Here is a 16,998-nt window from a genome sequence, read left to right on the forward strand (position 1 = left end):
GCCCATCTTGGAGTCAGGGCAAGTGCCCTCCACATTGTCTGGCAACTGAACACTGGCCCAGGCACCCTCGTCCCAATCTGTCTTCTGGAGACTGGCGTTGGCAGTACTTTAGCACACTCTTCTGGCTATGTGGTCCTGCTTCTCTTTTTCCAGTCTGCAAACTCAGCCACTGGGCATTCCCAGTGGTCCCTGCCTCTGATACAGTACAATGGGCCTCTCACTGCATAGTTTCCTCCCGCTGGCCACTGCCATGACTTGCATAACCTGGCCTAAGCTGCCTTCAGCCACTTGATATCCTCCCTCCTGCCCTAGGGCATGTTACCTTGTCCCACCTACCAGGGACATACGTGCACTACTCATCTGTCCTGTGCAACTTGACCAGCCCACACCTAAATCTATCCAGGTCATAGCACTGGAGTGGGGGCTTGGAGGGCGGTATAGACTAGTGTCTCCTTGGAAAGCTTAGAATTCATAGGGCCTGGCTTTCCAGAAGTACTCACAGCTCCCTCTGCACCATGAAAAGCTATGCCTAAAACATTAAATAATCCTGTGTTAGTCCCCCTATGCTCCATAAGGGGAAATTCTATGCGCTCTATTGGCCATAGCTGTCTTGACTGGAAGGAACAACACATCTTAAGCTGTGGCTGGGAGTGTTCTGCTGCTGGATGCTGCAGTCTTTCCCTGGTAGTACACCATGTATCTGTTCCCCTTGGCGCGTCAAATTCTGGTTAACGTATGTATCTTGCTGGGTCATCTTTTGCCCAGTTTATTCTGTATCCCCTTTCTATGTTCTCCTGCCTGTTCTCCCCTCTCCCTACCCCAGAGAATGGCTGGGAGTTTTTGTGGAGAGAAGATGGTTTTGGTGCAGGTTTGGAAAGATTAGGCAGGAGTGGTGGATGAGTCCCTACATGGCTGCTGCCTTCTACGCCATCCAAAAATGTGAATGCTGGCACACCAACCCCTTTTCTTCAGCCTGGAACCAGGCTGGCTCCTCTCAGACTGGACGGCTGGGCTGCTGGCTCTTAAATCAGCCTGTCTGAAAGTGGCAAAGAGAGAGAGGGAAGGCAGAGGTGTCTTAACTTGTTAGGTGCTGGAAATAAATCCAGTCTCCTCATCGCTACTGTAGCCTGAATGTTTGGGAAACGACACCTCTGAAGAGTTAACCACCTGTTGGCTGAGCCTAGTGCATAGCAAAGCACTGCCTAAACCAGCCAGAGCCCCCTTCATTTGTTGGCACAAAGTGCTGCTTTGTGTTTCCTTCACTCAGACCAAGGTGGCTAGTTGATCCTGTTTAATTTCCCCTGCAATAGGCTCCTGGCTGTGCAGCAGGTCTCCAAAGCGTCTTGTGTGGCGTGTAAGTGACAGGTGGGGTGGGGAAGTGCCCTCATTGCCTGCCTTGACTAGGATTTAGATGCCCCCTTGTAAAATGAATTGTATTGGGCTGGAAAAGGGGTGTTGTGGCCTCTATCAAGTGAGAACCTCTCAACTCTCCCAACAATTGATCTCGCGGACAGTGTCTGCTACAACTCAAATTCTTTCCTGCTTTGGGCAGAGCTCTTCTGAAAGCAATGCGCTGACCAGACTGATTCCAGTGCCAGTTCTTTCTCTGCCGAGGCACTGGCTTACTCCCAGCCCACATCGGCTTGTTTCCCTTTGCTGCGCTGAGGCTTACAAGGTAATCTAGTCATTCAGCTGAAAGGAAACATGAACAGCCTTAGTCAACTTCCCAAATGCCTGCATGTCGAGAGGCCTTGAAATGGGGGCAGCATTGTAGCTAAGTGCCAAAGGGCCTGCTACCTTCAAGCTGTTGAATCCTCTGCCAATGGAAACGTTATGAACTCTGTACCTGCTTTGTGGGGAAGCACCTCCCCATCCCCTGCAAGGGGCCCATGTTGCAGTATCACTGGCTTGGACTAACTTATGTTCTGCCACAGGTTGCTGACTGTATGACCATGTAGCACAATATCCATGAGATTGCTGCAGCTACCAATCCCCACAATGAACTAGTTGATACAAATTGAAAGGGGAGTAGTGGCTTCTCACCTGCCTGCTCCTGGCTGCCCCAGCAGAGTTTTGGGGTGTACTAAACCCTAGCAGGAGTGATCCTGTATTGCAGACTGGGTATCGGTAAAGTAACACAGAACCAAGTCATTGACCATTGCCCCATCACCCTCTGATCCTGGGGCAGGTCTGGAGCTTGCATGCACTGATGTGCAGGGAGAACGGGTGCTGTTGCTGAGGAAGGCTGATGTAGCCCCAGCCCTCGCTATTCAGACAGGTCCCATCCTCCCTGCAGCTTCAGAGCAGACATCCTGTTTGGTTTGAGTCTGAGCCAGTGCCCTGATGAATGCACCTCTTGTCGGCATCCTCCATCTCCAACCATTTCAGATGGGCCCCTGCTATTTAGCTTTGCAAATTAAAGGTACTAGTGTGTAGCTGGAGAGCTGAGAAGGGGAGGGGGAGGGAGGAGGAGAAAGAGAGAGGGATTGGGCTACAACCGCAGCTTAACTAGTAGGGGGTGACTATGAAGTCTTGGGACAGAGGGAAATTAGCTTTTCTCCAAGCCATGAGTCTCTTTGGGCTTCTCTTGTGCCTGTTGCATGGAGGCCAATGAAGTCAAAGGGCCCATGATTAAGACTCTTAGTAGTCTGCTGTCCTCCGGGAGTGAGCTCATTTAATGTGATCCAGTCTGGGCTGATTTGCTTTATAAAACAAGCCTAACAGCATCACTTCCCTTGGCTCGAACTACCCTGGGCTGAGGGTGGAAGAGACAGCACCACTCCCTTCGCACCCTCTCCAAATAGTTGCTTCCCTCCTTCGATCAGAGAATAAGCCAGCACACGGGGGAAGGGGGTCACCCCTCAACTGCTCTGTACCCAGCCTCAGCCACTTCCTGATTTGCACAGATCATTGCTCTGCTGCAATGTTGGGAGGAGAGAGGCATCCTCAGAGTGTGAAGCTCATTGCTTTCCATCCTGACCTATATTTAACCCCCTGCTTTGCTGACATTGCTGCTTTATGGAGTGGGAAGCCCTCAGGGCCACTGAGTGCTGTATCACTAGCCTTAACCATGCAGCCACCACCTGCTTTGGAGATGCTGTTCCACTGCCTGTCTCACCCAACACGCCCTGGGGCAGAGGGAGGAAGCCCTTCTCCCCAGGTCTTGCTAGGCCTTTTGTGTTTGCATGTAGCCCAAGCCAAGGTTTTCGTGCTAGTGAAAGGGGCTGGGCGTTCCCAGCATGGGCAGCAGCCAGGAGAGAGCCTGATCCTTGGAGAAGGGAGAATAGGGAGCTCGGGCTCCAGGGCACATTCCAGCCTTGGCCTCTCCAGGCAGAAGGGCTGTCAGCATCACTGGTGGGGGTGCTAACAGGACCTTCCACTGGCTGTTCCTGATGCAGCTTGTGTCTCTTCTGCTGCACCAGCTCCCCTGGCATCTTTGGAGGAAGGTGCAGTGTGATCTTTCATCAATCCTTAGAAACTCCAGTGCATCTAGCCTCTTCCTGGCCATCAGTGATAGCCCATTGGCCCATTTATGTGCAGTCCCTGACCCTCCAGTGCAAAGGGACCCAAAGCATCCCAGCTGTTGAGCACTTTATTTCTTTGTGTACATATTTCAAACAGCACTTCTTGGGGCTCTCCTGCAATGATGGACTCTGGCTGTGTCATCCACACAGTTGCAAGTGATGCTCAGCACTCTCTCTCCACTACCGGGGGCTGCCCTGCTGCTTTCCCGCCACACTGCTCTCCTTCCTCAGCTGTAGCCACCTGTCACTAGTGAGGCCTCCAAGTACACTGCTGTGGATGGGCAAATACTGGCATTGGAGATTTGCTTTCCCATTGCCTCGCACCCTCACAAGCCAGGCCAGCAAGCACAGGGAAAGGCACTTTGCAACCACTACACTACCCAGGCTGAAGGCGAGCAGGGGAGAAGCTATGGTCCAGTGTTCAGGTGAGGGGTGGGGATAAGCAGTGGTAGTTCTGATTGCCTCTTCCAAGCAGCCTGACCCTCTCTTCCTCATTCAGTTGCTGCCCTGTCCTCTCTTAGTAGTTTCATGGCTTACCATGGAACAGACTGTTTATGGGTTTCTTTCCCTGAAGGACAACTGGAGAGAGAAGATCCTTCCCAAGACTCAGGACAGCAGACCTTGCTGCCTTGCTGGAGTTTGGATGGGTAAGGAGCATGGGTGGAGGTACACACCCAGAGTTTATCATCACAAGCGGTCAGGCAATCAATGCTACAGTAAGGGGGTCAGGGGGGTTAAAGGGCCACCTCTAGTTCTATTGTATAGGGAAGCAGAGAGGGGATCTGCTTTATAGAGCTGTGTCTTCAGCCTCGATCCGGGGCCCAAAAAGCTTCTCAGCAATAGCTTTGCCATCATATTTGGGCAGGTTACCACCAAAATCTGCTGGCAGGATGTCAGCATCAATCTCCTGGTAGAAGGACTCCAGCTCCTCCCCATGCACAAAGACCTGGAGTGAGATGGGAAGGAGGAACACAGAACTGAGCACAGCCTCATGCACGTGGGCTTTCAGTCACACAAAGGGGAGCACATCCTCCTAGACAGCGTGCCCCAGCCCTGAGGAAGCCAGCTGATGCCTGAACCCATGGCTGGCTGGCTTAGGCCCTCAGCAGACTAACCATGAGCTGCCCAAACAGCTCTTCTTCGGGGAGCACTGCAAGTTCATCTTCCCAGCTGGTCCCCAAATGAAACAGCAGTGGGGGTGATCTTAGCACTGTCAACCATCTGGGCATGGTGAGCCAAACGCAGTGAGCGGGTGCCCCTACCACTTCACACCCCTCCATGTTCAACCCATTTCCTACAGGGCCCTGTCTGTGCACAGCTGCCAGCTCCTGTGCTCTACCATTGCTGGGAAGAGCTCAGCTCAGTAAAACCCTGACTACGAGCAACACTACAGCTCAATGGGAGGTCGATAAACCAGGTTGGAGCAGGTTTCTCCATTTAGCCAGTGACTGTGCATTTCTCTCCTTGTCTGGCAGACTGACACGAGCAGAGTCCAACCAGGAGCAGGGAAGCCATTGGGCAGAGAAGCAAAAGACATCACTTGATCCCTTGGGTTTTCTTTGCTTCGTCCTGATTTGGGACAGAGCTTTTGTGTTCCCTGGCCCCACCCCTCTCTACCTCTGCAAGGACAGTTCATGCTGGCCCTTCCCCCACACTTACCCTCTCCAGGAGTTTGCTCTTCAGGAAAGGTTTAACAACGTTGTAGGTGGTGGTGAAATACCAAGGCTGGTGGATGAAGTGAACGGCCTTGAATCGAGCTGGAAAGGAGTCCTGCAGATCCCAAATCCATACACAGAGTGTTACACGGGCAGGATGGGCATCCCAAGAAAGCAGCATCCAGGTGGGGCAAGGCAGCGGTGGCATAGGTGGAAAAAGTCACCAGAGATGAGCTATTTCTTTCCTCTTCCTCTCCATTTCCCATCACCCCGTTCCCTGTTAAAACCCTACTTCTTGCATTCATCTTGAGGGCCCTTTTGTGTTACCCTACTACTGAGGACTGTGCATCCTGTTCTGCCAATGTACAAAGCCAGTTGTGTTCTAAGGCATTGCTAGGCAGCAGTAGCACCTCAAGGGCAACCCATGGTCCCCAGTCCACAGGAGAAATACCTCTCTACAATCTAGTTCTCCTGGCAGGAGCTGCTGGAGCCCTCTCTCTTTCGTCTTATTCCAAAAGCACAGGATCAGCCAAATTCTGGGTATGAATTGTTGTCCAGCCCAAATAGTGTCTGAAGTGGGAGAATGATGGGGATGGACCTTGTGCATGTGACATAACATCAGCCAGTGAACACTGTAGGGGATGGTGACTTCACTTTCAGAAGTAACTTTTTGGTGGGGCTGAAGGCATGAGAAGATGGTCTTGCAGAATGATGCCAACCACACTTGTGCTGCCAAGCAGGGCAAAGAGCAGCCCAGGTAATGCCACATCTGCTAGGTGGAGCTGCATCTACACAGGAATTGTGAACTTCTGATGAACCCATGACTATGGTACCATTTTTGGCTTCAGCTTCTCTCTACAAGGTGGTGTTTTCAGAAACAATGTTTGCATCAACTAGCAAGTCTTGGCTTCCCAGTGTAGTCCCTGCAGGGCAGCGGTACTGAATGATGAGAGCTCCAGCGTGGATCTTACTAGTACAGTAGTGCCTGTCTACATAAAGGCATGATCTATACCTAAAATACCTTAGTGCTGTTATCCCTGGCTTATCCCCCTCCCTGGGCCAGGTGAATGCCTCACAGCCCTGCAGATTCCACAGGATTGGTTTACCACTGCTTTGAGTCCCATCTCCTATGGACAACCTAAGCCTGTATCCCCCTCTTCTTGCCTACTTGGGGGCAGCAGAAAGATAGCTTCACCTGCAGCATATCCACCATCTTCTTGAGTTCAGAGGGTTTGATGCCAGATGCCTGTTGCATGGTGAAGCCCTTGAAGTTCTCAATGATGCAGAGTCCGTTGATCTGGGTCTCTTCGTTCTCCAGCAGCTTCTCTAAGATAACACAATATGCGCGAAGAATCTGAGCCGGAGGAAGAGAGAGAGAGGTCATTAACATGTAAGTGCAAGGGCCTGGCCAGGTCCAGCCATTATGGATCCCCTAGGATATTTCCCCAGAGTCAGTGTGTTACCCCCAATGCCCTGTTCAAATTCCAGCTCTGCCAGTTATATTCTGCCTGCCTGAATTCTCCTGGTTTCTTCCTCACTTCTTATCCACATTATGTGGTCAGGGCCAGTGCTTCCATTTAGGTGACCGCCTGGTACCAGGATTTGGGAGGGTGGCATTTTGCCGCCCGCAGCGGCAATTCGGCGGCGGGGGGTCCCTCCGCGCTCTGGGTCGGCGGTGGCAATTCTGCGGCGGGTACTTCACTCGCTCCAGGACCTGCCACTGAAGTGCCCTGAAGACCGGGAGCATGGAAGGGCCCCCCCTCCGCCGCAGAATTGCCGCCAACGACCGGGAGTGCAGAAGGACCCCCGCCTAGGGCGACAAAAACCCTGGCTCCACTCCTGTATGTGGTGTTGCTGTGTGCTGTTAAACAGCTGCCCTATTCCGCACTAGAGGCTGGTGCATTTCAGTGCTGCATGGACGATTCCCATATATACAATAGGGTACCATATGAATCAAGACAGATCAAGAGAACGTGTAAGTTACACCACGGCAGACTCGTCTCACCTGCTGAGTGTGCTTGGGCAGGTCCCTTCCCCTCTCTGTACAATGGGGATAGCGATAGTGACCTTGCTTTGTAAAGTACTCTATGCCCTGCTGATGAAACGTGCTATCTGAATTCAAAGTGCTGTTAGCACTGTGATATCCACTTTTTATGGCCTGTGGAGTGTGTTCAGGGTTCCCTTGGGCTGGCATATGCTCTGTCCATGCAAACAGAGATATTACTTACTTACTAACATCAAGCTTTGGGGAAAGAGCTTTGCTTAGACCTCAATGCCCAGAATGGGAGAGGTGGGACCCCCAGCTCTAATACTGAGGGAAAGAGGAGCTCTGGGAGTGCATGGGGAGTGGAGTTCTGACGTATCAGAGCAGCACGGCGGAGCTGACCTCGTCAAAGGTGATCTCCTCGTAGTCCCAGTTCTCAATGTTGAAGAGCATCACCACTCGGCCGTATTTGTCCCTGCTGGCCAGGATGCCAGGGTAGCCGGCCTCGATGGTGCTGCGCACGGCCTCGGGCGTCAGGTTATCGAAGAGCTCTGGGTACTGCTGGCGGAAGTTTACATAGCCTGGAGTCAGCGAGAGAGAGAGAGAGAGAGTATGCAAGGTCTCGGACGAGAACAAATCCCCTTCCCCAATGTCCACGCCGGGCCCGGGCCCTGCCCCTAAGTAGCTTGCACTGTGATAAGTGAAGGGCCAGGGAGTCTGGATCTAGCTGGATCTTGTGTGTTCCTACTGCAGAATAAGGTGTGGCTTTGGACTGCACAAAGGCCCATGCCCAGAGCTCCAGTCAGGTCTGGTTCATGTCAGCCGCAAGAGGTTGGAGCACCCTAAACTCGCTGCACAAGTGAATGGTACTCCACAGGGCAAAGCCCTATCCCAAGGGGAATCTACTAGCTGTGGTCAGGGCAGTGCCACATTCCGCTCAAATGAGATTCAGAAGAACCACCCAGCACAGAACATTACCCTTCTTTCCTGCTTGGTACCCAAGGATCTTGAAGGTACCCGGTTTGGGACCAGCACAGTTAAAAACCTGCTCCTGCCTGGCACATCACAGCTCTCCCCAACTGGGAGCCATAGTTGTCCTTCCCTGGCACCATATTACCCCTCCTCATCTCAAGAGCCCCAGCTGACACCCCCATGTCCCCCCTCAGTTTCGGGAGCCTGATCAGTGATTTTGATGGTGTAGGTTGTTTCATTCCTCCTCTGCTGGGTAACTCGCTGCACTCTCTTATAGCCAGTCCCACCCCCAGCCCCACTTTCCCTAGCACCCTGTAGCCATTAAAGACTGTCAGGCATGAAATGAGGAAACTCACCCTGGGAAAATGCCAATGGACAAAATGCCTCCCTTGCCAGCAGCTTCTGCTTATCTTCCAATCCACTGCCACTAATTATGGCCTCGTTATCCCAGACACAGAAACAAAGGAGCCTGGAGCCACAGCCAAGGCCTTTGCGGCCACCTCAGTCTGGGGCCACCTTTCCATCTCCCCCTTTCCTCCAGCCCAGCCTGCCTCGGCCAGGTCAGCACACAGAGATGCTTCAGTTGCCACTGCCTATTGGAATCCTAGGATAAGAGCTTCCAGAGGAGCTGAGCACCTCACTGCTCCTGCCTGCCCTGCACTGGCCCCACCTGCCCCTCTGGCATCATCTGCTTGCCCCACAACCTCCAGTCCTTTCACCCACCTCTTATCCTCTCCCCTTACATCATTCTTACACCTGGACCCTAGCAGCAGCTGGATACACTGGGGCAAATGGTTCCAGGGTCCACCTCCCAATCATCCAGAGAGGTTGGGGGACATCAGCCCCACTCTGCAGGGTGTAAGACAGTGGGGATGGATGCTGCATAGAGCCCTATGTCTGTCTTGACAGCAGGCCTGGGGGTGAGACATGGACTACTATTGATGCAAGGAGGATATGAATCTGCCCCCAGGAGCGGGGAGTGCGCTGGTCCCCGGCTTGGGGACTAGGGAAGGTTAGTGGAGAGGAAGGATGTGCTCCACCTTTTAGTAGCTCATAAGCTCTGTTGACGTCGAACTTGCGGGCGCGGATGAAGCGAAGGAGAAAGGAGTCATCCTTTCCTTTCACCTTCTCTGCCACTGCCTTGCACACGTCCTCGTCCCCTCTGGCTCTCTCATGCACCAGCTCCCGGAGCTCCTTGACGGCCGACTCCCGCTTCTCCTCTGTCTCGTTCAGCTCATCCTTTGCCTAGGGCAGGGTGGAAGGAAACAGGCGCCTGATTCAGCAGTAGCAGTACTTAGAGGGAGTGAGGTGCCTGGACCCATGACTGCACAGCCAGAACACAGGGCCTCCTGCCCCCGAAGCGCAGGCCCCTGCTGGTGACTTCATGTGCCATTTGCTGCTGCTTTACTGGCCCCCAGATCTGCCACTTCAACTGCAGGAGAGACCAGGCCTGCCAGCCTGTGCAGTCACGCTAGGCCCAGGGGCTCTCTCAGTGCCCTGGCCTCCAAGTCCAGGGCCTCTCAGAGGGGGAGCAAGTCAGGCAATTTGCCCCGGGGCCTCACAGAGGCCCCGCGAGCCCTGGCCCGGCTGCAGTCTGGGTCTTCGGCGGCATTTCTGCAGTGGGGGCCCTTCGATGGCTCCAGGTTTTCAGCGGCGGGGGGCCCTTCAGTGCTGCTGAAGACGCGGAGCGACTGAAGGTGCCCCCCCACCGCCAAAATGCCGCCGAAGACCCAGACCGCCGCTGGGTGAGTACAAGCGCTGCAGCTCCCCGGCTTTGCCCCAGGCCCTCTGAATCCTCTGGGCGGCCCTGTCCAAGCCTCCCATGAGGAACTGACTTATCACTTGTATTAGCAGCAACTGCAAGAGGAGATAGCTTAGGATGCCTGAGCACCAAGGGCCGGTTTTAGGTTTGACATTAGAGACGGGCTAAGTTACTGCTCGTGAAATGGCTTAACTGGCCGCAGCTAGGCAGAACAGAGTCAGACTGTGCAGACCCTCCCCTCACTGATCTTTGAATGCCCTTCTGATTAACCTAACCTAGCTAAGGGGTTTCCATGGTACCTCAGGCCTGCCTTAAAGCACCCTCGCAGCCTCACGTCTCTGCTATCCCAGTCTTGGGGCTCCACCCTGCTCCGTGGATGCCCCTCCAGCTTACCTTGTGCACTGCCGCGCCCCCCCACCACTCTTGCTACTTGCCTTTCTTGAGCACTGTCAGATCCCCTCAAGGGGCGCAAAGATGCCTGCTCCCCATTTGCCTGTGTTAACCCTCACTGGTTAGAGCAGTGTTGCTCTCCAGTCCTGCAGTCCTTGGCTCTGCTCTGGGATGGAGGATTTGGGACACTGTCTCTGCCTTGCTTGGCAGATTTCATGTCATCGCCTGGCCTGTTCTCTGTGAGCTGGCCTGTGACCTGTTGGCCACATCACTCCTCAAGTCCCAGATTACAGAGGGGAGCAGCTGTGCCAGTGTCACTGTGGGGACTCGGTGTCCCGTCTCTCATCCTTAAATGAGGCTCCTGTGAGGCAGCTTCTAGAGCTGCTCCCTCAGATAAAGGATCCATTGGAGGGATTTCCTCTGAGATCAGAGCAGATTAATCCCCTTCCTCACTCTGCTGGAGGGGACACATCCTATGCCCCACAACTAAGCCTTATCCCCCTCCTCTATCACACCTCCTTTTTGCCTCCTTGTGGCTGAGACTTAGCCACCTGCCTCCTGCACTGTCTCCTCCTCTCTCACTACCCAATGGTTCATTTGTGAGGGGTCAGTCTTTTCACGCTCCCCCAGAAACATAGCAAAGGGGTTGCCTGCATGCCCTGGCAGGGATGGGGGTAAATCACCTCCCCAGACAACCATCTCTCCCTGCGCTCTGCTAGCCAGCAGGGGCTCCTGGCAAGGAGCCGGACAAGCCTCATTAGCAGGCAGCCAAGTGGCAGAGGGGTGGAGTACAAGCCCCAGAGGAAGAGGCAGCCATGCAAATATATTGTATACAGCCCGGCCAGCTGGAGAAAGGCACTGTGCCCTGGCTGGGTGCTCAGTGGCATCTAGAGGCTAGCATGGTCAGCAGCACTTGTGGAAGTGGGGAATGACCAGGGTCTTGTCTGAGTAATGGGAGCAATGTAGGGCTGGGAACGTTGATAGGTAGGAGGGGACGATGAGCAGGAGTAGAGGCTCAGCCTCAGATGGTTCAAAGGAGAAACGATCCTGTTCCCATCTCCTTGGTACCTCCTGTCCCCTCACTTGCTCCCCACCCCCCAGTATGTGACCTCCCCATGGGCCTGGCTTCCCCTGGCCCCTCTCCCATGCCGTGGTTCTCACCTTCTGCATGGTGTGCGGAGGGACTTTGTCACACTTTCCGAAGACGGGGCCATGGTCCTTAGTGGTGAGTCGCTCGAGTTTGGTGCGAAGGGCTTGCTCCTCCTCGGAGACGATCCGGAACGTTCCAGTCTGGGAACAAAACCACAGCTAGACGAGAACGCCTTGCAAGGCTCACCGTATGAAGTGCCCCAGCCCTCCTTGTTCCAGGCCCGGGCTGGGGCTGTGCATGCAGTGAGCACTGAGAGCAGAGATGCCTAGTGTGCCCAGGGCAACAGCTGAGACACCAGCTCCCTGCGCTGACTTATCCAGCAAAGGTACCAGGGTCGCCATGGGAGTTGGTAGGGTGGGGTGGGGGGCTCCCTTGGCTGGGGGAGGTAATGGCATCTGTGTTGCGAACAGAATGGTGACAGTTCCCTCAGACTGTAAGACGTGTCAGGGCTTGGTTCTGGTTTATATGGGGAAAGAGGTTGCAATGGGACCCGTGTCAGGGTTGGAGAGAGAGAAGGTTCCCTCTTCCACTGTGTTTTGGCTCCTGCACTTAACATGGGCTGACAGAGAAAATCTAGTTTATATTTGAAAGAAGCCTTCAAGCCCATGAGATTGGCAAATGCCTTTACTCTGTGCACACAAATCCCCCATTGGTACATGCGATCACCCGGGCAAATGGCACGGCGCGATTTTTTGGGTTCCTTTTAAGAAACCCTGAGGGAACATGGTCCTTCACTGTGAGCCACAGGAGCTGCTCAGAGAACACACATGGCCAGTTATGAGAGACGTGGTAGTACTGCCGCCCAAGAGTGTTCCCTTCTGTCCTCTTCCAGCTCTATGGAGAATGGGGGCGGGGGCCTGACTGTTAGCTTGAGATACAGAAGGTGCTGGTGACACTCAGGAAGTGTGGGGAAGAGGAGGATGGGAGAAGTGATTAGGGCTGGAAGGAAGTGGGAGGAGGAATTAAGTTTCCTGATGGCTGGAGCTGTAGGCTGTAAAGTAAGAGAAGAAATGGGCCTGGAAGGCACCTAGGCAGACTGCATGTTCTCGAACAGTGGATCTGATTTAGTCACTGCAGCAGGATGCCAACCAGTGGGACTTTTCCAGCCTGCTAGATGTTGCACCTAACTTCTCTAAGACAAGTTGGGGCATTGCCAGCAGATCAAGGAACATGAGCATTCCCCTCTACTTGACATTGGTGAGGCCTCATCTGGAGTACTGTGTCCAGTTTTGGGCCCCACACTACAAGAAGGATGTGGAAAAATTGGAGAGAGTCCAGCGGAGGGCAACAAAAATTATTAGGGGGCTGGAGCACATGACTTATGAAGAGAGGCTGAAGGAACTGGGATTGTTTAGTCTGCAGAAGAGACGAATGAGGGGGAATTTGATAGCTGCTTTCAACTACCTGAAAGGGGATTCCAAAGACGATGGATCTAAACTGTTCTCAATGGTAGCAGGTGACAGAACAAGGAGTAATGATCTTAAGTTGCAGTGGAGGAGGTTTAGGTTGGATATTAGGAAAGACTTTTTCACTAGGAGGGTGGTGAAGCACTGGAATGGGTCACCTAGGGAGGTGGTGGAATCTCCATCCTTAGAGGTTTTTAAGGTCAGGCTTGACAAAGCCCTGGCTGGGATGATTTAGTTGGGGATTGGTCCTGCTTTGAGCAGGGGATTGGACTAGATGACCCCCTGAGGTCCCTTCCAACCTTGATATTCTGTGATTCTATGATTCCCATAGCTTCCATTGTGTGTGAGCTCAGGATTCAGCCACGATTGGTGCAGTGAACACCGTGTAAAGACCTGCATGGCAAGCCACTAGATCACTGCCCTGACCATTCAGAACAGCATCCGTTTGTGTGTGTGCCCATTAACATCAATGCTGATCCAACCTGACTGCCAACCTGAGATCCCCACACCTAGCTGGCTGAGAAACTGGGGAGTCAGACTGTTGTGCACATCACCTGGGCCTGGCACTGTGGATAAGGAATGTTTACAGCCAGCTGGCTTTCCCCAGCTCTGTGAGTGAACGGAGAGCAATGGCCCATTCTTGGTCCGAGTTCCCGATTAGTGCAGGGGAGGGGACAGCACAGAGCTGAACAATGGAAGTACTCACTGTTGCAGACATGCTGCTTCCTTATCATCCACAGGAGGCTGAAAGAGGCAAAGAAGAATCCCACATTAACACTAGCTGGTGAAGCATTTCTAAAGCTTTCCCCAGCCTCAACACCTGTCCTGGATAACAGCCGGGAAGCCATGTCCTGGCCTGAACTCACCCCACCTCCTCTCCAGCTCTACACAAGAAGGGGTGAAGAATTCATCCGGAGATAGGACGTAAATGGAATTTGCCATCAGATGCCCACCTCCCCCCTTCACTTAATTCAGATAATAATTAATGCCACCTTCTGTCTATGGAACTCAAGCAGTTTTATAAACATTAAGGTTAACATTTGCCAAAGTAGCCTTGGAATGTGGGTGTCTTTATTCAGACTCCTCGGGACTGATTTTTCAGGGATGCTGAGGACTCACAGCTCCTATCTGGGGTTTTGGCAAACTATATTCTGAGCAATAGGGAGGTCCCAATGGGCATCACCACAGACCCCATGAGCTCAGTCAGTCAGGTTCCATCTTGTTCATTCATGGAAGACACAAACACCTAGTTCCATTGTGGTCAGGAAGCAGATGGAAGGATTCCATGCAGCATGGCTGGAACCAGTGCACAGAGCCAGCTGAGAATTCTGCCTGGCAATCAGTCCATAAAGGATCTGGTGAGAGTCACTTTGGCTGTGGAACACTCTAAGCCAGAGGCACCTGATGAAGGTCAGACTGGAGGCTTAGATCAGTGTTCACGTCTTGCTCCCCATCAGTACCCAGCCTGGGCTGGGGAAGCTAATGCTATAACCAGCGGACCAAAGTTGGTGATCAATCCTGGTTATGTGCCACCTGAGCTACATTGTGCATATGCTAAGAAGAAGGTCAGATAGTCCCAGACAGGTTTCTGGTGGAGCTTTCACACAGCTCTGTGGTGGCCCCATAAAGCTAGGAGAGTCTTTCCGAGATTGCCAGTCTAATGTCTTGTGCTGCCAGCATTGCCTAGTAGAGTTGGTCAATTCCCAGGAAGGTGCCTTCCCACTTCTAATTCTCTACTTGACTCTATGGCTCCCTGTTCTCTAATACAAGGATTACAGCTGGTCCGCAAGAGTCTTTGCAGAGACATGAAGAGGAATGCACAGAACCCCCTATTGTAATCTGAGGCAATATCTGGATTTCATGCTTTTGATGTGAGAGCAGTTCCCCAGACCTGCCTGAAGTTTTATAAAGAGCAACAATACAAAACAATGAGATTCTTCCTTGTTCTTTCTATCAAGCTCTTAATCCCAAAGGACCCAGAGTGCTTTCCAAACTATGGACCTATTTCCTGACTTCACTGGGGCTGCAAAAGTATAACTGGGAGATGAACTTGCCCCTCTGTCTAGGAATCATTTCATCCCCCATTGACAAGCAGGTATTTCAATCCTGGGGTACCCTACACAGTGCTGCCAATGCACTTGGATCTTGAACTGCAGAATCCTCTGCTATTCCCATCCTGAGCCCTGCACTCAGCTCTGTGCTTGGACCTCAAACCACTGGACAGCAAAACAACATAGCATCTCTTCCATGCATGATCCACTCTTTCAAATAGAGGTTCCTCAATTCTCTGACTGGCAAAAGCATCTGTTCCCCCTTGTTGCCCAAATCCTAGCGGTGTAGGATCCTGTTTGAATGTAACAGACTAAACAATTCTCCTTGATCAACTTCCACCCACAGACAGTAGGATGCCTTTCATTATGCTTGTTTCCCAGCTGCCTGTTCTCCGCCACAGTTGGGTTGATGTTTCTGCTTGACTTGCCATTCAAGTCCTCTTTGGAAAGTCAGATCCATTTCCACAGCGAGACCAGAGGTGGTGGTGTAATTGAAGCTATCATATGGGCTGGGCAGAACCAACAGGGAGAGTTCTGAATGGACAAACAGACCTTCCCTCCTCAGAACCCAAATGCCCTGTTCCCAAAGCTCCCAGGAACAGCTGCAGGTAACTCAAGCCTAGTGAGCAGCTCAGATGGGCAGCCACTACAGGCGGCTGTTTGAAAACACACAACAGGGAGGATGAGCTGCAAACACAAAGGTCTCTGCCAAGCTCCTCTGAGTAGCTTCTGCTGCAGCAGGCAGACTGGCAGGTTGGCAGCAGTGCTGCATGGGGTTCTCCATCTTGTAGGACCCTGAGTCCCTCCTGCGAGTGAAGCCAGTCTCTCTAGAGCTGTTTAGGTCAAAGCCACTCAGTCCATTACAGTGGTTTCCCCCTGCTCGTTGTCTATCAGGCTGGGAAGTGAAGGAAGGGGAGCCGTCTTGCTCAGGGCATTTCAAACTACTAGACTAAGCCCTGGAGAACTGGCTGTAGGAAATGATCCTGGGCTGGCCCCCGGGAGCAGGTAGGGGGCTTGGTTTAACATCTGTTACTACAAGCCTAAGCTGCAGAGTCCCAAATACTTACCGGGCCGCGAGAAACCAAACGGTCCTGGAGGGGTTAGCGTGTGCAGTTGGGGGGGACTGGAACGGAGACCTGACACAGACAGCGAGGGAGTGAGCAGGGCCGGAGTGGAGCAGGGGGAAACCCAGGCGAAAGCTTTGTAGAGTCACCGGGTTGGGATTAGGCTGTCACAAGGCATCACTCACAGCGGCTTTTTAATTAAGTCCGCTCAAAACAGGCAAGAGACCCCATTAAAAATTACAAAAGGCAGACGAGGGGTGGGAGGGGGAAAGCAAGTGGCCTCTTGGCCGGTGGGGGAGGGGCGTAGAGAGAGAGGGGAGCCAGTGGGATCTTGGGCCGATTAGTGAAGTATAAAAGCTTCTTATTGTGTAACTGGGCCTTGCTCATTAGCGTTCGGCAGTGTGGAAAGGAGAGTGGGGACAGAGGAAGTGGGCAGAATGCCACTCCCCGCTCCTGCAAAAATTTCCTGTGTCCTCTAATGCAGTGAGACATGGGTCCATGGCAGCAATCACTGAATGGAGGCTAAGGGGGCTGGGTGGGAGGGATGGAGAGAGGGCAAGGCCCTGGGTATGTCTGTGCCCTCCATGCTCTGGCTCATCCCTGCTCCCACACAGGTGATCAGGGATAAAGGCAATCACCAGGTTGCTCCCAAGCCCTGCCCTTGGGCTCACAGATGCATTAGCTGTTAGAATTTGTGAGTGAATTTGGTCAGGAAAGCGTGAGGAGCTGGCCCCAGGGAACAGAACTAGGCAGAGTGAACGGAGGTGCTGGGCAGCTCATCCCACACAGCTCTGCTGCTCCCCCACCCCTGCTACCTGCACACCCCTTGCTGGTCCAGCACGGGTTCCCACATTCACAGCTCTGCCAATGCACCTCACCTACATCACCCCCGCTCCCCTACTATCCCACCCTGAGGCCTTGGCTGGGCCGCTGTCTGTCTGCCAGTGAGGATGAGCAATACACAGCTGTTCTGTGGTGTTTTTCTTTTTTTAAATTAAAATGTGGTTAGAATTTGTAAATTACCCTGATGCAAACGTAGA

The 16,998-nt window shown here is 53.0% G+C and overlaps 1 protein-coding gene across 1 annotated transcript; it reads right to left on the reverse strand.

The window, feature by feature from the left end:
• Positions 1-3,664: 3,664 nt before the first annotated feature.
• Positions 3,665-16,053, reverse strand: RLBP1 (retinaldehyde binding protein 1). The gene is made up of 8 exons (XM_030578347.1): positions 15,962-16,053; positions 13,550-13,587; positions 11,449-11,577; positions 9,176-9,380; positions 7,566-7,744; positions 6,375-6,533; positions 5,184-5,294; positions 3,665-4,470 (listed from the first exon to the last, which is right to left on the reverse strand). Exons 2-8 carry the CDS (start codon positions 13,559-13,561, stop codon positions 4,312-4,314), a joined length of 954 nt encoding a protein of 317 aa, XP_030434207.1. The 5' UTR covers positions 13,562-13,587; positions 15,962-16,053; the 3' UTR covers positions 3,665-4,311.
• Positions 16,054-16,998: the final 945 nt, after the last annotated feature.

The sequence above is a fragment of the Gopherus evgoodei genome, chromosome 10 (assembly GCF_007399415.2).
Source record: "Gopherus evgoodei ecotype Sinaloan lineage chromosome 10, rGopEvg1_v1.p, whole genome shotgun sequence".
NCBI lineage: Eukaryota > Metazoa > Chordata > Testudines > Testudinidae > Gopherus > Gopherus evgoodei.